The 22,929-nt window shown below is 34.2% G+C and overlaps 1 protein-coding gene across 1 annotated transcript in view; it reads left to right on the forward strand.

Annotated features, from left to right (window-relative positions):
• The window catches only part of nonC (serine/threonine-protein kinase Smg1), a 254,741-nt gene that overhangs the window by 39,047 nt on the left and 192,765 nt on the right, over positions 1-22,929 (forward strand). Inside the window, exons 2-6 of the mRNA XM_075368488.1 lie at positions 3,479-3,594; positions 14,266-14,432; positions 14,834-14,915; positions 15,497-15,544; positions 21,231-21,356. Coding sequence (XP_075224603.1) covers positions 3,479-3,594; positions 14,266-14,432; positions 14,834-14,915; positions 15,497-15,544; positions 21,231-21,356 — 539 coding nt within the window. The remainder of the gene's footprint in view (positions 1-3,478; positions 3,595-14,265; positions 14,433-14,833; positions 14,916-15,496; positions 15,545-21,230; positions 21,357-22,929) is intronic.

The raw sequence follows: 22,929 nt of genomic DNA on the forward strand, positions 1-22,929 counted from the left end.
CGGACTCCCGTCCGGGACGTTGGGTCGCGTAGACGGTCTTCTATCTTCTTTTTCTTCTCCTTCTCCTTCCGATGACCTCTTCGTTCTTCTTTGGCCTGCACTTTCCGAGAATTGGCAGTAACCGAAGTTACATGCCATTAACCTTGAAATTCCCGTGGCCCCGAAGGACTGAACGGGGAAAAGTGCAGGTTTCTTCGTTCTTCTGTTCAGTCAGTGGCCGCTGGGCAGATGGCTGCTGGGCTCGTTCCCTCTTCTTCTTTCTTGAAAGGAAAGGGAATAGGGAACTTACAATTTTTGATGATACCTATTCGCGATCGCGGGTATGGGGCGGCGATCGCCTTCGTGGAAGAAGCAAGAAGCAGGTTCGTTACTACATATCATAATCTTAATCTCCAGACACACGTGTGTCCGGGAAGGGTTTGGGAGGACCGCGTGGCCGCAGTGAAGAAACCATTTTTTTGTTTGTTGAGGTGGCTGTTGTGAGTATCTGTAACGAAAGAAACAGAACACACACACACAAAAAAAAAAATTATATTATATTTTTTCTTTTGGGATGGCGGTATTAAAAGAAAAGGCGTTTCCCTCTCTATTTCGGTGATCCAACGATCTCACGTATCTGTAACAAAAGAAACAGAGCATACACACGCGGAAAAAACTTACCGCATTCTATTGTCTTTTATCGAGACAGTATAACTTGTTGCCTTGTTTCACAATTAATACTCAAAACTTATTCACTCGCGACTCCGTTTGTGGCTCATGCGATATGGAGGCCCCTAAGCCTGGATGTCGATTCTCGGCTCCCGCACTGCACCATCACGGCGGTTCGTCCCAATACGGCGTGAGACCGCTTCCTTACAACTATCGGGGTTGGGTCATCTCGGCAGATGTCCCGGAGATGACTGTGTTCGGACACAGCCGCTCTCCCGAACAGACTGCGCGCCTGCGCCACCCCCACCTGGGACACGGATTGCTCAACACTGCCCCCCATGCCGGGTAAGCATATGTCAGAATCGGCAGTACGTACAGCCGAAAAATAAGTAACATAGTTCCCAGTGGGTACGGGCTATTGCCAATTCGGAATGGAATGGAATGCAAAGTTGACGGGAGTTTATTTCTCCCTACTTATCGCAGAACCTGGACAGAGTCCCTTGCTGCTGGATCATTCTATCGGGCGTGTTTTTAAGGTTTATTTTTTTGTTAGCGGGTCTAATTTTTTCAAGTTTTGTTTATTATTATTTAGTGTTTTAAGGACGGATTTAATTACATTCCAATCCGTTGTTAAACCAGCGTTATCGAACCCATTTTACGGGCCGACCGCGGAAGGCTAGGCTTATAAAGCCTGTCCTCCCGACGTAATTCCCCTTCAGACCGTCCACTGAAGTCCTTTCGGTGCTAACTCTTTAATAGGCTAGCAGGAATACGCCACAACGGGGCACTACCTGTAAGGAGGGAGCAATGCGTCCCCTTTTCCGGAGGAGTCGCAATTGCTGGGTTATTTTATCTTACTGTAAGTTTTGAAAAGGAGAGGTTGTGTAGAAGCTCTTCATCCGCTTCTGGTATGGCTGCCCTTCAGGACGCATCTCTGCTGGGCTCTGTTCCGGACTCCAGTCCGTGATGTTGAGACGAGTGGCTGGTCTTCCTTCTTCTTCATCTTCATCTTCTCCCTCTTCTTCTTCCGAAGACCTCTTCGTTCTTCTTTGGCCTGCACTTTCCAAGAATTGATAGTAACCGAAGTTACATACCATTAACCTTGGAATGCCCGAAGGGCTGAACGGGAGAAAGTGCAGGTTTCTTCGTTCTTCTGTGCTGTCAGTGGCTGCTGGGCAGGTGACTGCTGGGCTGATGGCTGCTGGGCTCGTTCCCTCTTTCTTCTTTCTTGAAAGGAAAGGAAGGTAATAGGGAACTTACAAATGGTGATACCTATTCGCAATCGCGGTTTTGGAGCGGCGATTTTCTGGAAAAAAGTAAACAGAAATTATTCACTCCACGTAATTATTAACCTTCAGACACACGTGTGTCTGAGAAGGGGTTGGGGGGACCGCGTGGCCGCAGTGAAGAAACCATTTGTTTTTGTGGTGGCTGTTGGTATCTGCAACAAAAGAAGCAGAACACACACACGAAAAGAAAAAAAAAAAAAAAAAATTTAATTTTTACTTTTCTTTCGACTGGCAGGATGAGACGGCACGACGAGTCGTTCCACATCCACGTTTCTCCCGTTTCTGAAACAAGAGAAACAGAACAAAACACGCGGAAAAAAAAAAAAATTTAAAATTTTGACCGCGTTTTTGTTTTATGCGCGACTTACCGTATTTGACGTCTTCAAACTATATAACTCGCGAAAACTATTCACTCGCGACCCCGGAAACGCGTCTGACGCACTATTCCGTTTATGGCTCATGCGATATGGAGGCCCCTAAGCCTGGTTTGTCGATTTTCGGCTACCGCACCGCACCATCACGGTGGTTCGTCCAGTACGGCGTGAGGCCGCTTCCTTACAACTGTCGGAGTTGGGTCCTCTCGGCAGATGTCCCGAAGATGACTGTGTTCGGACACAGCCGCTCTCCCGAACAGTCTGCGCGCCTGCGCCACCCCCACCTCGGACACGGATTGAAATCTCGCATCAGATCGGAGAGTGGCGTTCCTGACGAACCACGGAGCTCCAAAGATCGTCTGCAACGCGATGTTTTGGACGGCCTCGATCTTCTTTTGAAGCGAGGAGCTCAACACTGCCCCCCATGCTGGGTAAGCATATGTTAGAATCGGCAGTACGTACAGCCGAAAAATGAGAAGCTTAGTTGCCAGTGGGTACGGGCTGGCACTGTTCAGCACTGGGTATAGCGAGGCTCTGGCGGCCTTAGCCCTCCGGGTCGCATAATTTACATGTTCACCGAAGGTAAGCCGCCTGTCCAACACCACCCCCACCCTGCCAATTCACTCTCGTGCACGCTCTTTTATTGGAGCCTGAGAGTGGTGAGGCTGCAGCGCTGCTATGGTGGGAGTGATGCTTGTATCAGCGCGTCCGTATACTGTGCGCCCCGCTCACATCGTTGCTACTGTTAGATAACAGTAATAACAACCCGCCGATGTTAAATTAGGCATATATGTGGTAGCAATATAAACCAATATTATCTTTTAAATTTTTACATATTTATTTTTTTTATATTTATTTAATTTTATTATTTTCTTTCTGAAGCTGGTTTGATTAAGGTTTACCATAGCTTCCCTTGACCTAACCAGGCAAATGCTGGGGCAGTTCTGGTTTTTTGCATTGTGAACTAGCATCTAACCCTTCTTATAAATTTATACAATACGTAGTTATTATGTAGCGATTAGAATAAAATATTGATATTTCTTTGAAGATTCAGCTGGACAGATCTTTTAAAGTTTTATTCCATTTGCATGTTTTGTTATACTCATTTGTAATTTTACATCTTCTTTTGTGGTGTTTTGAAATTTTGTTTATTTTCCATTGTTACAGGTGAATTTGGGGGTATGATAAATCTGCCTGAAGATTCTAGAATTTCCAAAATTTTACGGCGGATGCAACGTGAAGAAGATCCAGAAAAGTTTTTAAATATTATTAGTACTATACAAGTAAGTTTAAGAATTTTGAAAATTATTGCGAATTTAAGGAATATTTTGTAAGTAGGAAACTTGGCCTAACGAAGCAAGTCTGTTGGCAAATTTATTAACTTTTGTTCTTGTGTCAGATGACACCCTTCCTCATTTAATATTATTTCAATGTTAAAATATCTAATATATTTCAGTGTTTATATGAAACTTTGCTGGGCTTTTTACTTAATCTTGAAAGTAAGCTTGTTTGATAAAAACATTTACTATGATGTTTTGATTCCATATAGAAGAATGAATACCTCATCCTTCATGTACTCTTGCTGTTTTTTCCTGATCCTGTAACAGTTTAGTTATAAAAATATTTTTAATGTCTTTTAACTAGTAATGTAAAGATTATTGAAAAAAGTAAGACTATTTTTGTTAATTTGAGTATATGTGAGGGTCATTCAAAAATTAAATGGACAAATAGCTGTACAGCAAAAATGGTTTATTAAAATACACTTATTTTTGTCTACTTTTCCACATAGTCCCCACCAACTTCTTTGTATTTGTCCCATCGTTTTATGGTCTTCTTATCCTCTCACTGAAGAATTCTCTACCTTGATCTCGAAGCCAGTTTTGTGCTTTTTGCTTTACCTCTTTGTTGTTGAACTTGATGGCACACAAAGCTTCTTTCATCGGATCAACCAGATAAAAATCTGAAGGGGCAAGGTCAGGAATGTAAGAAGAATGAAATAGGAGCTCCCAACCCACTTTGCCAATAGTTTCCAGCATTAGTTGTGCCATATGAGATCGAGCGTTGTTATACGCGGTACTGGGAACCCACCTTCCATAAAACTAACGGTAGTTCAGTTTGTTTTGAATGATAGAATTAGTTGTGCCGACAGTTTTGCAAAATTTTTCAGCAATTTGTTCAACAGTAAGTCATCGGTCTTCTTGGGTAGATGAATCAATACAAGAATCTAACGCTGAGGTCAACACTATTACTGGACGTCCAGAACAGTGCTTGTCAGTCACGCTTTTGCAGCCACTTTTAAACTTATCCACCTATATGTAAAAACTCTCATGGTTCATGCAACTACTGCCGCATTGTTTGTTCATACAAAAGAATATTTCTGACAGTTGTACACTTTCCAAAAGTAAAAATCAGATCACAGAACACTGTTCTTCAAAAGTACTTTTCTTCGAGCAGACACAGCATTATAACTAAGATTTTAGAGGTTATGTTAACATAAGTATTAATCAAACAGCTGACTAACACTCTTCAGAAGGTTTCAGTTGCTTGCATTAAGCATTCCTTCACTAAAAATGTTTGTCTTTAATTATTGAATGAACCTCATATATATACAGAGTGATTTACCAGGTTATGCAGCAGATACTTTGTTCATTCTACATATAAAATAAAGAAAAAAGTTCACATTAACATAGGTCTGGAAATGGAAATGCTTCATTAACAAGATACAGCTGGTGAAAAATTTTTCCCAGATTTCATCTCCACCAGGGAGGGGTATTCCATTTTAATTCAACAAATTTTCCAAAATGTTATTGCATCATTATTTTTGATTTTGATGTTATTTGGTATATGGATAACTACCCACCTTGTAGTGAACAAAAAATATTTCTTTATATTTTTAAAAAATATTTCTTGAATAATAGACTATTTACTAACTAGCCAACAGTTAAAAACGGTCATTTTCGTCACTTTTTCCATAAACTCTCTTATCTTACTCTCTTACATCATACAGAGGGTCAAAAACACATTTTGGAAAGAGTGAAGAGTATATCTTAGTGTACTCAAAATTAATTTTGATACATAATCAAATCTTGTAATGTTTAGTAAATTTAGTTTACCAATTGTTGTTTTTTCAAATTTTGGGCCCAAAATAAATAATAAAAGGGGTTAAGGTAACAGGCCTGTTTTTTTACCTTTTAACTGTTAGTTACTAGTAGTACTTATAAAAAAAAATTGTACTATTACCGAGTGTCCTTCATTAAAAAAAATGGTCGCCAAATCATACGATTTTGAAAATGTCTCATTTATGGGGCCTTAAATCCACATGTGGAACAGATAGCAAAAATCTGAAATTTTTACACAGTAAGTACTTTTTATGTACTTTAAAACCATATAAAATTTATTTTGTTACTCAAAGGGATTGATGAGTAATGAAGCCATCAAAACCGCTAAAAACATTTCTTCTAACCGTGAACAATGTATCCAAAACATTCTGCATATATTTTTTTCAGATAATAATGTAGGCCTACTATACAAAGTATTTTGATGTCTATAATGAGATAGCTTATATTCTAGATAGTTTGTTATTTAAAGTATGATTTGTACACACAAACTCATGTTTAAGCACGAAAGTGAACAGCCATGCATGGGCATGAATCCATGTGTATCATGAATACACATAACAGTATTTTGTGTAATCATGAATGTAAATATTGTAGAAGGCTCAGTTACTGTTTTGATTTTAATGTGATAGAGTAATTTTTATTTTAATTGTAGAAAACAGATAAGAAAAAGTGATGTGCAGTAGGTAGTTTTATAATTTATACTAACTGTATTGTTATTGTAAGAACCCTTGCAATAAAATCCCTTTTTATAAAAAGGGATTAAGTAGTGCTCAATTGGCATTCACACTGAAACAGTATGTCACAAATTGACTTAATAGATCTTCAGTATTGTATGATATTTTAGAGTTTACTGGATGTACTGTAACAAAAAATATCTGACTTTTCATGAAACCGAATACTTTGGTAAATATTTTCATATTAATGGGAAAAGTTGCTCTGACCCATTTAACCATCACACTAAAAAGTTAAGAAATATCTTTTACACTTTCAACAAGCAATCTAAATTTAAAATTAATTCTACGCAGAGCACTGTGTACAAAATGCTTAAACAAAATGCAAAAACCACAAGAAAACAAATCAGATTGAAGATATATTTGAGCCTCAATGTGTTGTAGTTGTCAGTGAATAAGCATTGTTCAGCACTTGACATTTCCCCCCTTTAAAGTTAAAAAATTATCAAGCAGCGCAAAGGAACCAGTTTAAAAAAATAAAGTCACAAAAATGGCCGAGTCAGTTAACAGTAAATTATATGATTCCTTTGATTTAAATATTTATACAGCAGAAACTAGTTTAGTACCGCAAAATTATGCCGATTTAGGTAGGAAATTGAAGATTTAATCATTAAAATAAAGAATAAAATGAAAATAGTTATGAAAAAAAAAGGATGAAGAGGTTGTACTAGCTAAGCGTGTCAACCCGCGGAAGATTCCCGGTCTTGATGGCATCAGCGGCGAGGCGGTGCAGGACTTGGCCCAGGTGGTCCTGGAGAAGCTTTTCATTGCATTTAATTTCTGCTTGACAAACGAGTTTGTGTCAGGAGCATGGAAGGTTGCCCGACTGGCTCTGATTGAGAAGGGACGTGGTAAATTTGGTAATGTTACTGGATATCGCTCGCTGTGTTTGTTAAGCATGCTCGACAAGCTTTCCGAGCGCCTCCTTGTAGGTAGATTGACAGCTGAGTTGGAACGTTGGGTAGGATTAAGTGCGAACAGTTCGGGTTCCGAAAAGGCAGGTCCACAGTGGATGCTATCGACCGAGTGATGCAGCTGGTCGATGAGGCCGCTGCGGGCAGTTTGCGGACTAGGAAGATACCGGTTGTTATACTGCGAGATGTTGAAAATACCTTTAATACCCTGAGGCCCTAGCGTGTTATTATGGATGAGTTTGAGGTGCGTGGCGTGAGCGCGTACCTCAGGCGGTTGGTCGGCCAGTACTTGGAGCGACAGGTTTGTGGTCGCCAGCGCGGAAGGGCTGTCAGTTAACACATGAGGTGGTGTGTGGTGCCCCACAGTGGTCGGTACTCGGTCCTTTGCTCTGGAATACTGCTTATGATAGTGTGCTGAGAATCGAGTACCCGGAAGGGGTCACTGCATTCTTTTTTGCTGATGATCTGGCACTGGTTGTTGTCGGCAAAACAGAGCTGGAAGTCGCGGAGAAGGGCACTACAGCGATCCGTTTGGTGAACGATTGGCTCGCTACGAGGGGACTGAAGCTCGCATAGTGGAAGACGGAGGCGGTGGTCAGATGGAGGCCGGGAAACGTAAACTTGACCCCATCACGTTACGTGCTGGTGCGACCGAAGTCCTGACCTCACGTAAGGTAAAATACCTTGGAGTGTGGCTTGATCATCGAAGGTCGTTCCAGAAGCATGTCCGACAAGCAGTAAGCAAGGCTGATGCCCTAGCCAAGCTGATGTGGAATTGGGGTGACCCATCCACCAGAAGAAGGAGACTTCTTGCTTTGGCGGCATGGTCGGTCTGCCTGTACGGGGTTTCCTCCGTTAAAGCCACTACTGGCTAGGAACGGAGGGGGTGGTGTAGCGACCGGACACGCTATGAGGTGGGATCTTCTCCCCTCGGGGGGGAATCGAGATGCCTGTATGGGGTATAGGTTTGGGTTAGAGCTCTTAGTACTAGATGGGCCAGGGAGCTCCTGGACAGCTTGCAGCGGGTGCTGGCTTTGTGGATCGCACGTCCCTATAGGATGGTTTCGAACAAGGTTGTATTTGCCATCACCAGGGGTGATGGCAAACCCCCGTGAGACTAAGGGGGTTGGCCCTTAGTCTCACGGTGGAGGAGAGGGTGATAAGACAATGGGATGCTTTGCCAAGTGTCGCTCGCGATTGGCTTATCGGACAGGCCTCATCCCAGAAATCAAGACCTGGATAGGGAGGAAGTCCAGAAACCTGTCGTATGAACTCGCTCTGTTTCTGAGTAGCCATGGTCACTTTGGCGTTTAGCTGCATAGGATTGGGAAAAGAGCTTCCCCCCTATGTAGGTATTGTGCAGTCATCGACTCCCCCAGAACACGTGGTGTTCTGGTGTGGGCACTGGTATGGTGTATGGTGCCCAGTAGTCAAGGAGTTTGTGGCTGAAAGCGTGATCACCAAGATGCTTGAGTCGGAGGCTGGATGGAAAGCCGTAGCTGCCATGGTGGAGGCCATTGTTCGCGGTAGGGTGGCAGACGAGGATGAGTAGAGGTTGGGGCTGATCCCTGTTCGCCCCCTGCATGTTTGCTTGTGGACCTTAGGGGCTCCTCTATATAGACTGATGGAATCATTGATTGTTTCATTTGATTAGATTTTCTGCTTCTCGTTCTTCACTATTCCATGAAAATGAGGAAAAAAGTGTTTAACATAATATTGTTCAATATATGAAAATTGTATTGAACAACTATTTGTCATTGAGTGGCTGAAAATTATTCGGGTGGCTGTTTGTTGCAGAGGAAGGGACTGAGTTAATCTTAAAAACCAGGGTCCAGTTTCCACCTGGTACAATTGCAAAAAAAAATGATATGTATTCTGAAAGTCCAGACAACCTCTGAATCAGAAACATTTACATCAGTATCAGTACAAGGGCAATAGTGTTTCTGATTGCTTTATAGGTTTACCGAAGCCAAAATGTAAAAGTTATGTCTGCTGCGTGTACAATGGCAAGAGATGGTTAGGTGAAGTCATTGAAGTCAGAATACATGAAAATGAAAGGAATATTGAATACACTTTTTCCATCTGCAGGGTCTTGGTACTTCATTCAAGAAATCATTGAGGGATATTCAAACATGGGTTCAACTGGAAAATATTTTAAAGATTCCTCACGCCTTCAGAGTTTTTTCTATCAACTACTGGAAGAGGACACAACATTACACCCCAAAGAAGAATGAGGACTTATCAGTTCTACTCAATAAAAAAAGGGCAGGAGCACTAAATTATGTTGGTTAACTTTGTTATCAAAAAGTGCAAGATTTATTCGTAACTACCATTAGTGGGACTAAAATAAGGTAAAATTTAATTGAACAACTTATTAATGTATTTGAATTCTTTTTCATTTTGTAATTAATTTTTTTGTAATTGACTATTTATTAATTACCAATTTATTCATTCTAATTAGTTTAGTTGTAAATTTTATAATTTGAAAAAAAATATGACATCAGTATTTTGGGATACGTTTACGGTTAGAAGGAATGGCGTTTTTAGTGGTTTTGTTGGCTGCATTACTCATCAACCTCTTTGAGTGGCAAAATAAATTTTATGTGGTTTTAAAGTACATAAAAAACACTTACTGCTGTAAAAATTTCAGATTTTCGCCACCTCTTCCACATGTGTTTTTGGGCCCCCAAAACAAGACATTTTAAAAATCTATGATTTGACAGCCATTTTTTTTTTATGAAGGACACTCGGTAACAGTCCAATTTTTTTTTTATAAGTACTACTAGTATGTAACAGTTAAAAGGTAAAAAACGACTGTTGCCTTAAGCCCTTCATTATTTATTTTGGGCCCAAAATTTGAAAAACAATTTGTAAACATACCTTCAGTAAACATCACAAGATTTGGTTATTTAAGAAAATGTTTTTTCATCTTTACTCTTTTCGAAATGCCCTTTCTGACTTCTGTATGATGTAAAATAAGAATCTACTGCTCATGGAAAAAGTGACCAAAATGACTGTTTTTACTTGTAGGCAAGTTAGGAAATTACTCAAGGAAAAAATTTTTTTAAATATAAAAAAAATATTTTTTGGTCACTACAAGGTGGGTTGTTATATACCAAATATTGTCAAATTAAAAAATAGTGATGCACTGATCATTTTTTAATTAAAATATAATACCCTTCCATTGAAATGAAGTAATACAGAAATTTTTGGGATACAAAATTGTAAGCTAATTTGATGTTTGAAATTTGATCTGACAAATTGAAGAAAATGAGTCTGAGAATTGAAAACTACTAAAAGCTACTAGAGTAATTTTTTAGAAAATCGGCAAAACCCCATTTTTTACGTTTGACTAGTAATAACTTTGTTAAATTGGTAATAAACAGATAAAACTCTTTAATAAAAGTTGTAGGAAATTTAATTCTAAAAATAACAGTGTATTTAAACAGAAAACAAATAACAAATAAAATGAATTTTTATTTAGAGCAGTACAAAGCTAAATTTAACTGAAAAATGATTTTTAACATAAAAAATTATTAAAATTTATAATAAATTTTTGAAAATGTTTCCATTTACTTCAATGCACTTTGATGCTTGTTTTTGCATTATTCTTGTTGCTGTTTATAGTTCATTGGGGCTGTTCTTCAAGAATGCAAAAGCATCATTAATACGGACAAGTAACTCCTCTTAGGTATTTACTTTAAACTTATAAACATTACACTTCATCCAACCCCATTCACAAAAAGCTATTGGTGTAAGATCTGGTGATCTAGTTGGCCAGGATTTTGGACCGCCTTGACCAATCCATTTATCTGGGAATTGCTGATTTAATTAGGCAGAAACAATACAAGAGAAATGTGGAACACACCGCACCACATGCTAGAAATAGATCCGAAGTTGTATTGCAGGATGAACATCTTCAAGTAATGGTTATAATGTTCTTGAAGAAACTGTAAGTACGCCTCACTTGTTAAGCAACCTTGGAAAATAAATGGCCCAATCAACTGATTATGAAATCCTGCACCATACATTAATGGCAAATTGCTGTTGAAAGTTATGTTCCACCGTTGCATGAGAATCCACTTCTGCCCATGAGTGTTGGTTTCTCATCACTCATGAGCATGAGCTCATTACTCATGAGCATTGGTTTATGCAATCATGAGTGAACTGTGACTCATTGGAAAATAGAATATTCTTGAAGAGTTTTCTATGAGTATTTTAACCAATTGCAGAACACCAATCGAAGGGCAGGTTCTCTTGTATGTAGATGTACTTTTTGTTTATAACGTAATAAAGGTTATTCTTAAGTGTCTTCCATACTTTAATCTGTGAAACTAAACTGGTATACTGAACAAATGGTATACTGCTATACTCAACATCTTGTACTGACACCGGGACTACCCTGAACAGCAACAGTAATGCTTTTATTGACATTAATGTCACACTAGGGAGGATGGTCATAAGGATATGATTACTGCTAGGAAGAGATCCTTTTTCCCACAACATACGAAATGCCGCACTAATAGTTGTTGGATTTGGAATCCTGCAATAAGGATAATGTTGTTGATATTCTTCAACAATCTTATTATTAGTTGTAACACACACCATAAATAAATACCATATAGCATATTCTTCATTCGAAAATAAGCATGGCATTACTAATTCAATAACCACCCAGATTGAAAGTGGTTATGCAGTACAGCTGTCTACTTGTACTAACAAGAAAATTGCTCTAATGAACCGAAACTTGACTGTAAGTTTACAAAACACAATTACAATTCAAAAAGCTTAATTATTGGACAGTCGTTATTGTATTGTCAACTTAGAAACTTAGAACTAAAAATTTCTCTAAAAAAAGTATTTCTTATTTTAATTTGATTTAAACAAAAACCATAGTTTTTTTAAGAGAACTTAAATACACTGCAATGATTGTTGATACAGTACTATCCTCTAGGAAATAGTTTATCCTGAAACTGCTTTTATTAATTTTGAATACCAGAAATTTCTGGTTTTTTATCATTTTTCCCCAGTTTTGAAAAATAATTTGGTTGTCTATAAAAATCATTTTCCAGTTAAATTTAGCTTTGTATTGTTCTAAATAAAAGCCCATTTTGTTAACTGCTGCTACTCACTTTCTATTTACTTTATACTTTTCTCTTTAGAATTAAATTTCCTACAAATTTTATAAAGTTTTATGTTTATTAGCAATTAATCAATATTTAGTTTATTATTATTTATTTGTCTTATTATTAGTTATTATTTATTATTATTTCATTTGTTTTATTATTTAGTTTTATTTGGTTATTGGCAACAACTCTGTTATTACAAGTGCAAGATAAAACAGTGCGTTTTTTGACTCCCATTTTTTTTTTTGCATTTTCACCGGTTTTATAAAAAACTAAAGTTACAGTTCTCGGACTTATTTTTTTCAATTTGTCAGATCAAATTTCATATAAAACCATCAAATTAGCGTATAATTTTGTGTCCCAAGAATTTCTGTATGGCTTCATTTCACTGGAGATGAAATCTGGGTGAAATTTTTCACCAGCCGTAACTCTTTAATGAAGCGTTTCTGGACCTATATTTATGTGTGAACATTTCTTTATTTTTACATGTACAATGAGCTGCCAAAGTACCTGCATAACCTGGTATATATATTAATAATAATATTGTGTTATTTTAAGGATTTTGAATTTTAAGATTAAGAATTTAGTTATCAAGAAATATATGAGAAGGGTTGATTGTTAATCGGTGTTGTAAATAAATACTTGTTTGCTGAGTGTTAACTAACAATGCATTGAAAATTGCTGTTTTAGTGTAATGACAGGACATGGCTTACTTGTTACTGATGGTTGATAATAATAAAAACTGATCCTTAGCTGTCAATTAATCAGTCAGTTATTGAAGCTAACTTATATTGAGATGAAAAAATTATACATATTACTGAAACACTAGCTTTAAAATTTAATAATGATTAACTTATGTTGTGAATCTAAATATTTCCAATTTTGGCAACTTAGCCAGTATTTTTTAGAAGTGGTAGGGTTGGTGAATCCCTAAAGTTACAGGTCGGCTTCTGAGGTAGTTTATTTAACTCTTGATTAATCTTAGTTTACAGGTAATAACAGTCATTTTAATCGAATAAACTACAGATATTTAATTTTAAATGAGGATCTTGCAGCATCACAAAATAGCTGTCTGGTAACAAATAAAACATTACTTTATGAGAAGAGTTGATTATAGATTAGAATTTTTTAGACAGAAGCTGTTCCAAAGTTATCATTTGTTTTTGATGAATTTTTCTTAAAAACCATCTAAATAAAGGAGAAGTATTTACCATGGAAAGAGTCCTTACAATAAAATATATTGCATACTGCTCAAGGTACAAATTTCATGTTTAATTTTTTTCTGCCAAGGTGAGTTCAATGTAGAATTTTAAATAAGGTATCTTCTGTTCAAATTAAAAAATAAAAAGAAGTATATCAGAATTACATAAAACTGGATTGTTTTTATTTCATACATTAGTTTATATTTCATTTCTAAACATATTACCTTGCATGTTTTTTATTTGAATTATTCCTCACATGTTTATCTGTACAGTTAAACGCATTTTAATATCTACAGGTCCAGTTAGTGCCTATTGAGGACAAAAATGGCAGATTATTTAGATTGCAGTGCTAATAAAAGGCATGTGCCGAATTGTTAGAGGAATTTTATGACAAAGGTATTTGTGTTATCAGAGATGTAATAAAAAAAATGAATTGGCTAAAAACATGTTTAAGGAGGAAGGCAAAAAAATTAGTATCTGGATGAAGTCTGGAGCTGGGGAAATTAGAAGTTGAACAGAAAGAATAAGTTGGGAAGTGTAATAGGGCTAATGCCTGAACATCTTGCCCATTCATGATGTTTATAATGACATTATGTTGATAGATGCCAACTGTAATAATGCCTGTAGATGTAAAATATCAACTTGCCAAAGACATTTAATTAATTGGTTCTATTGATTACCAATTTTGTTCTGGGTTGATTTACTTGGAATATTGTGATGTTTATTAATGTTTAATAACCTTAACAATTTATACATTTAAAATATAAAAATAAAAATAAAAAATCACCACTGTTAAACAAAATGTAATAACATTGTACACAATAATTTAGTAAATATAAATTTTTGGATATGTATGTTTCAGGAAGCTATTATGTCACCAGATAATGTTAGGTATATACAGAAGTCAAGAGAAATGATATCAGATTCATTATTGGATATGTTACATTATGGCCCTGGTTCAGAAGCCAAATTGCAGACTGCTAATGCTATGGGTTGCTTAGCATATGCTTTAGATAAAGAATTCCCAAGGTTTGTTTGAAATTCAGTTAATTTATTTATTAGATTTTATGTAATTTTTTTGTTCCTTACTTTAATGTATATTTAATAATTTCCTTTATCTTCACTGCACAGCCAGTTTGATGAGAGTGAAGGTCTATAAGCATTTCTGGAAACTTAACACAATGGTTTGAAGCAGTATATTCAGTTTGGTGCAAAATACAATGGGAAACTACTTCATCCTCACTTTCCTAATATAATGAGTATGGTTTGTGTTATTATTGATAAAAACTTTACGTTTTGGAGAGTCTTTCGACTCCTACAGTTGTAATGGCATTGATTGAATAATGTAAAATACACATGCGCGTGTGTACACATACACACATACCCAATTTTATTTGTATTGCTAAGTTTTGTGTTTTTTGTTGTTACAGGTTTCTTGAATGGCTTTTTCCCAGATATAACGAAGAAAGAAATGATGATGTGCGTAAATTGTTGATGAAAGCATTGCATGAAGTAAGTTGTCTTTTAATGTTGTACTTTTTTTTGCAGAATTTTTATAATAGAATTGTTTATTTAGAAACTTTGCTGATATTTTGTTAAAAGTTTATATTGTTACTTATTTGCTTATATTGCCTTTGAGTGGTATATTCTGATTATTTAGCTGACAGCACAATCATACTTTTGATAGACTTTTGTTGTATTTATTGTAATTTAACTATTTATAATTGATGTGCATTTATCTGTATTTCTTTTTCTTATTACTTATAGTTTAAAGTGATACAATTGTATAATTTACAAATTATCATTGTATCATTCCTTGTTCAGCCTTGTACCTACCCATGTATCCATGGGTACAAACTGTACAACTGTAATAATACAATGCAATTAAATTAAATACAATGCAATTTGTAAATGTACAAATACAATTTGTCCATAGAAATTGCGAAAATGTTGAGGATAATAAGTGGGAATAAAAAAGGCTGATGCATTTTCTAGACTAGCTTTTATTATTATGTAAATTTTAAAATATAACATAGACACTTAGTTAATTTTTTCTTGTGTGTTTGTAATTACATTTTCTTTTTGTGTTGCAGGCTATTCGACTTGATTCCGAACAACCAAAACTTAAACCGTATGCTGGCGTAAGTTAAATTATAGTTACTTGCATTTATTATTTATTTGCCAAAATACAATATCTGATTGAGTTGAAGATGTTGATTTCACATTATAACTAATGTTCTTATGATTAATAAATTAAAAACTTATTCTATAACTGATCACATAATTTTATGTTTTACCTGACAATATTTCTGTAGTGCATATATCTGTTAGTGACCATATCAAACGATTTTTTTACTTGAAAAAACAATAAAAGTTGTGAATTAAGATATACAGGTGTATCAAGAAGTTTTACCAGATTTTCATAACCTATTATGAAAATAATTTTTTTGATTGCTTATGAAAATAATGGATAAAGTATATATAAACATATGCTCTAAAAGATTCTTTGTTTGCAAGTTACAGCTAGTGAAAGATTTCACTTGGGATTTTGCTGCTCTGGTGAAATGAGGTCATACTAAAATTTTTAGGACATTAATTACAGGACAGATTTAGTGATTTCTACGGGTTTTTACCTGAAAAATAGAATAAAATAGGTATCAGATACGTATCTGATTTATTTTTTTTTTAGAAAATGAGGTAAAGTCCACTCACTAGATTGGGATAAAACACAAAAGTTTTTTATGTTTGATGTATAATAACTTTGGTAAATGGGTAATAATAAACACTTAAAACTTTATAAACAAAACTTGTAGAGAATTTAATTCTGAATAAAACAAAGAAAAGTTTGAAAAATTTGATTTTAGAAAAAGGACATTAAATTTGTCAGAAAAGTACTTATTTAATGTAAACAAAAACCAAAGTGAAAAATTTGTAAAAACAAATTATATTGTAAAAAATTTCTGTTAAATACTAAAAAAACAAACTGGAAGTTATACAATTGTAAAATTTTAAATAAATAAATGAAGATTATTATAATTAATGTTTTTATTAAAGACAGAAAAACAATTATTATTAATAATAATAATAAATAATTATTATTAATTATTTGAAAAATTATTATTTCAAAGTAGATATTAAAATAACAAGAGCTGATTAGCAATACACAATTCTGTATAAGTGTTTTGGTCATTCTGTAAGGTACATTATAACAGGTGCTGTGAACTGTGCTGTTAGTGAAGGTTTTCTGCGAATTTTGGTTTGAATGTGATCGGTTTGTCATTGAAGTAATGCCGTATTTATTTACAACAGACAAACATGTTGATAAGGCATTCATTTTGGGTGTGCGCAATGGTAATGCTACAGTTACTGCATACATTCGGAATTGCAAGTCGTAATTCTAAAACAGCTAGCGCAAATTTTCACAATCTTTGGGAAACAGGTTCACTACCTAGTATACTATACTACCTGAGGTCTACTTGCACTTTCTTCAGGAAGAATTGCCGCAGCTGCTGAAGATGTTCCTCTAGTGCTGAGATGTAAAGTATACTTCTGGCACAATGGTGCATCTCCTTACTTCTCTTATGTCATGTCCACTCACTTCAATCATCATTTCCCTGAGAAATGGGTTGGTCATGAAGTTCACATTCCAGACCACCAAGATCGCCTGATCTAACAAATTAAAATTTTTGCATATGGGGATAAATGAAAAATATTTTATACAAAACAATAGTACATTTTCATGAGGAATATCTAATTGTCCACATCATAGATGTGGCTGAGCACCTTAAGGACAACCCTAAAGAACTAAAAACAGCAACAGAAGCGTGCCAAGAAGTGTGTTGAAAATGGCGGGTTCTTTTTTTAACATTTATTATAAACTCTGGTATGTATAATGCTCTTGGTCTCTTTTGAATACTGTTTCCAAATAAAATTCAAATTTTTCTAGCTTTTCTTTGTTTTTCCAAGTTATCTTAAAACATTTGTTCAGAATGAAATATTCTACTAGTTTTATTTAAAAGTTTATGTGTTTATTAGCCATTTAACAAAATTATTGTATGTCAAACATAAAAAACAGGGAGTTTTACCCCAGATTTCTCAAACACTACTGCAGATACAGTTCTGGGTCCTATTTTATTCTATTTTTCAGGTCAAAAACCATAATAAATCACTAACTCTGCTCCCCTTAATTAACATCCAAAAATTTCAGTATGACCTCAATTCAATGGAGTAGCTGGAAGTGAGGGAAACTTTTACTAGCTGTAATTCGCTAACAAATCATTTTAGTACATGTTTATATGAACTTTTAACATTATTTTGATGTGTAGAATAAGTTATGTCCCTGGAGAACTTCATGATGCACCATGTGTATTAATAGCCTCATCTAATCAATTTAACTGGGACCAACAATTATCAGATAAAAAAAAAGTGATAAAATTTTTATCTCCACTGAGTGAGTGTGTGATTTAAAATAATTGTTTTGTCTTCTTTGTTGAATCTCTAATAGGAACCTGTGATTTCTTTATTGAATAAATCACAGTTGAAGTTCATCATTTATAATTCTTGAGTTAGTAATCATATTTGCAATATGAATATAAAGAAACCATAGAGGAAAAGCAATATGTGCTAAGTAAGCTTTGTTAAGTTTTTCCAGACTTTAACCATTGTTTTACCGTCTTCAAAATCAATTGGAAGAGTTTCCTTGACCAGCTCTCCTTCTAATGCTTCAAACTTGTTATTTATAAAATCATAATGTTTCATATTCTTGCTAGTAATACAATATATGAAACCTTCAGAAAACCAGCCTGATTCTATTACAAACACAAATAAGAAAACAATTTGATCAATCTAAAATTGGAATTACAACAAACACTAACCAAAGAGCAGAATTCCAGGTATAGATAATCTAGCAGCAGAGCTTTTCTTGTTGGGAGGAAAGGAGGTAATAGAATTATTACACAAAGTAAGGTAAACAACTGCCACGTGATTGTGAAAAGAGATAATATCAATTTATCAGGAATGGTGACATTACTTTTCCAGAACTATGTACCCGCACTATTCCTTACACTTTCTTGCAAAATACTGGTCAGAGATGCCTGAAGTACGATACAAAAAAGAGATGAAGAAAGGAAGATCAGTTGACAGAATATCAAGCACATCAATCACACTTTTATTTTCAGACAGATTGCTGAAAAAGCCTGGGAATACAGTTAAGGACATTGAATTTTCTTCTACTTCAAGCAAGCTTTTGATTTAACTGTGATGGAGTTGAATGATTAGATTGCTTGAAGATAGAAGTTTTGAGGAGGGATGATAAAGATAGTTGAAAGGATATATAGTTAACAACTGGCTGTTGTGAACAAAGGCAGTATAAGAACAGCACCTTTTAAAACTAACAGCAGTTTAGTTCAAGATACTTATTTCCTCTCATTTTTTAACATATTTCTAAATAAAGTAATGGAAAATTCATTGGAGGGTAATTAAGGAATCAATATTAGCAGTGGAAGACTTATGCATCTGAGATGATACAGTGATACTTATATGTTCATTTTAGGAAGAAAAGTGCCATTTAAATATAAAAAAATAAATCTGGTTATAATAAAAATAATTAACCTATTTGTGCCTTTTAAATAGCTCCAAATAGTGAAATGTGAAATAAGTTGAAAAGTTTAAATAACAGAGAATATATTTTATTCCAGTAATGATAGCTATAAAGCGCTTCAAGAAAGATTAAAGCTAGACTATGCAGTATTGTATAATTTACAAATGATATGGAAGAACAAATAAATGGTTACAAAACAAAATTAGTCCATAAAACATTGGTATTATGTGGTGCATAGAGTTGGGCGATGAAAATGAAAGATAAGATAAAGTGACCGATTTAAATGGATTGTTTGAGTTAGTTGAATGGATCAAGTAATAATAACGAATGAAGCAGTAAGAAAAAGAGATGAGAGTAAGAAAAAAGAGAGCAGTAAGAAATGATTAAGAGGATGAAATATGTATACAGAAGATGGTTGGGCTATGTGGAATGTATGATTGAGAAAACATAATAAAAGGTTATGTACAGTAAAACAGAAAAGCTTTAGATTGAGAGGGCACTCCAGGAAGTCCAATTTTTAGAAGACAATTGTCTTTTTAGACAATTTGTCTTCTAGACTGACTGCTTTTTTAGAAGACAATTGTCTTTTTAGACAATTTGTCTTCTAGACTGACTGCTTTTTTAGAAGACAATGAGTCGAGAAATTTATAAAAAATGGCATGATTGGTAAGCTCTAGAGAAAAGTGGAAGAACTATAAGTAGGTGTTATTAAGAGACCCAACCTGACTAAACCAGTTGAAATGGAAGTAAATCAAGTCATACAAATACATACAAAAAATTATATAATAGTATGACTATAATTTCCCAGAAGATTGTGGTGGCTAGGAGGTCTGGTCATAACATAAAATAGTGTGTATAAGTTATCAGAATCTTTGAGTCTTTGAAAGGAAAAGGCAGAAAATATACCTCTTTTCAAAGTGACTGATACACAGCCATTTATAAATTTTATTTTTAATAAAATTAGTAACCAAAGTATATGAAATATTTTGTTTTCATTTCATCAATTCATTATTATGAGGGTTAATAAAAAGCCAGGTTGGTAAAGAAGTTGATAGGATCAAGTCTACTGTATAGTTAAGCTCTGCTGATTTTTTATTCAGTCTAATTTAAAACAATTCTAACTAATGAATCTATGTGCTTAATAAAATTTTATAATGTATTACCTCTGCAAGTATTTATATATTCATGTTTGAACAGCTGCAGCTGAATTGATTTTCTTTATTATTATGAAATTAAAAGAAAAAAATGATACGTTTTCGGTTTCTTTATTTTCTTATTTATTTTTTTATGTGGGACATAAGTAACTTCAAGTTTAAATTACACCATAAAAGATTTATATCTTCTGTTGAAAATGTTATTATCTGACATTGTGGTTAAATAAAACCACACTGTATCTGGAATCAGCTCTCTTGTATTTTTTTTGTACTTTTTAATTGTAGGATTTTTTTTTGGGTATTAATTAGTAGGCCTCTATTATGTTAAATTTAATAATTTTAATTTGATAAATGTTTTATAATACTTTGTCACCCTGCACCCATTGCTTAGTGCAGAAGGAATACAATTTTTAAGTTACTGTTACTGTTGTCATTTGATATTGACAAGTCCCAAGAAAGACTCTGCTGATTTAATTTGAAAGAGGTAGCTGTTTTAATTTTCTTGTAGGCAATTCAGATCTTATTATATTTTTCAAAAGCTGATCTCATCTTCCCCAAAGATTATTTTTTGAGAAAATATTGATTTATGAACAGTATTGATTTCTTTTACATTTATTAATGTATTCTATAAAGTTATAAGATTCCTTGTTTTTGCTAGTAATGATTTAGCTGTATTTATGTACTTCAGATGTATACTCTGTTAAAAAAAATTTAAGGTAGGTATAATTCCAAATCAGAATGTCAAGCTTGTACCAAGAATCTCTCATTTTTTACTTAAGTTTATGTATTGGGATAATTTTAATCTTGCATCAAATCATAAATGATAGTTATAATTGCAATTTAATTCTATTGAAATAGTTATAGTTATAAATACTATTTTATTTATTAGATAATATCTGTAAATGATATTAGTTAAAGATAATTTAATTTTTTTTAGGATAATGTTAACTGTTGTTGTATTTTAGCAATTGATGAAATATTTTATGAAGTATTGATGTAAAGGTAATAATCAGATATATTGTAGTAATTTTTTGGTTGAAGAAAATAGTTGATGTTATTTAATTTTTTGTGCAGGATTTGTTGAACTGCATACAACAGTGTTTGGAACATACTGATTTACCTGAATTATTAACGATATTAATAGATTCCATATTAATTATGATGACTTTATACCCAGATGTGTTTACTAAGTATTTTAGGGTAAGTAATCATACATGTTTATGCTTTAAAAATCAGATTATTAAGTTTGCTTCTTTTTGCTTTCTGAATACTTGTAATAATTATGCAAAAAAAAAGCAAAATTTGAGTTTGAATTGTAATCCTATATCTTTAAACACTGGTGAGTTGTTATTTATGTCTGCACGTGTTTGTCATTTGAAAGATTTACTCATCAGCAACAAGAAAGGATACTGTCAGTTAATTGGTCATAATTCATCTTCATTGGTCACAGTACTGACTTTGATATGATCTGTACAAAAAAGTTGTATTACTACATACTACAACCGTTATTCCTCTTGTGAAGTTTTCTGCTTTGTAGATTTGTAGTTATTTTTTCCACGATTCTGTACCCTGGACCTTTCTTCTTTATGTTGGTATGCCTATATTTCCCTTTGCCCTATTCAGAATTTTGATACTTAATTCTTTTCTCATTTCTGCTATTTTTTATTGTCATATTTTAGGTATGACTATTACGTATAGGTAAAAGTAGTGCTTAATAGACTTGGGCACCAAAAATGTGATTTTGTATGTTGTGGTTTGTGATTTTCTGAAAATTGGTTGAATGTGCTGGTAAAATTTTTGAGAAAAATTTAGTATTTCATATAAAATTAATCTATTAAATTTGTTAAACTGTACGGCTTGTTTTATTTTTAGAAATTGTTTTAAAAGACTTATGTTTATGCCAAAGGTTATAGTTATAGCATTCATTTGAAGTTTGTTCTAAAGAGTACAAATATCAATGCATTCACACTTGGTAACCATATTTTACTGGGTGGCACACAAAATGATCCAACATTTGGTTCTGTTAAAAAATATTTATTTGAATTGCAAATTGCAATATAGAAAAGTAAAATGGAACATGTTTACTATATACCTGGAGATAATGCTCTGCTTATCTCGTGCCCAATATGACCATCATCATGTCTAGCAACTTCTTTAATACCACTCCTATGTTGTTAATAACTTGACGAACCACATCCTTGGTTATCTCGTTGCACGCCTGAATGATCAGTTCCATCACTTTATGAGGATGTTTAGGGAAAATTTTTTCCTTTAGAAATACCCAAAAAAAAATAATCACACCGATTCAAATCAGGACTGTTCGAGGGATCAGTTCTGTCCACATGCAAAATAATTAGGAAACAGTTTGAAATGATATTTGCATTAAAAGATTAATGCAAAAAGTCTAAAACAGCTGTGTTTGGTCTGGCTCCATTCTGCATTAACTGCTTGTTTTCTAATTGAAACCCTTTTGCAAGAAGCTGAAGAATAAAATTATTATGGAGCACGTTTAGATAACATATACTGTTCCCCATTCTTGACTGAGATAGCAGCCCGTACCGTAATTCTTGAAGTGTGATGGATTTTTGGAAGCCCAAAAACACACATTTTGTTTATTAATAACCCCATCTAGGTAAAAACGTGCCTCATCTGAAAACCAAACATTGCTCAACAGTACATCTTGGTTCACAGCCCATTCAGTGAATCCATTCTTTGATGTTTGTTGTCAACTGTTAATTTAGACAACACTGTTATTTTGTGTGGATACAAATGC

The sequence above is a fragment of the Lycorma delicatula genome, chromosome 6 (genome assembly GCF_047948215.1).
Source record: "Lycorma delicatula isolate Av1 chromosome 6, ASM4794821v1, whole genome shotgun sequence".
NCBI classification, from domain to species: domain Eukaryota; kingdom Metazoa; phylum Arthropoda; class Insecta; order Hemiptera; family Fulgoridae; genus Lycorma; species Lycorma delicatula.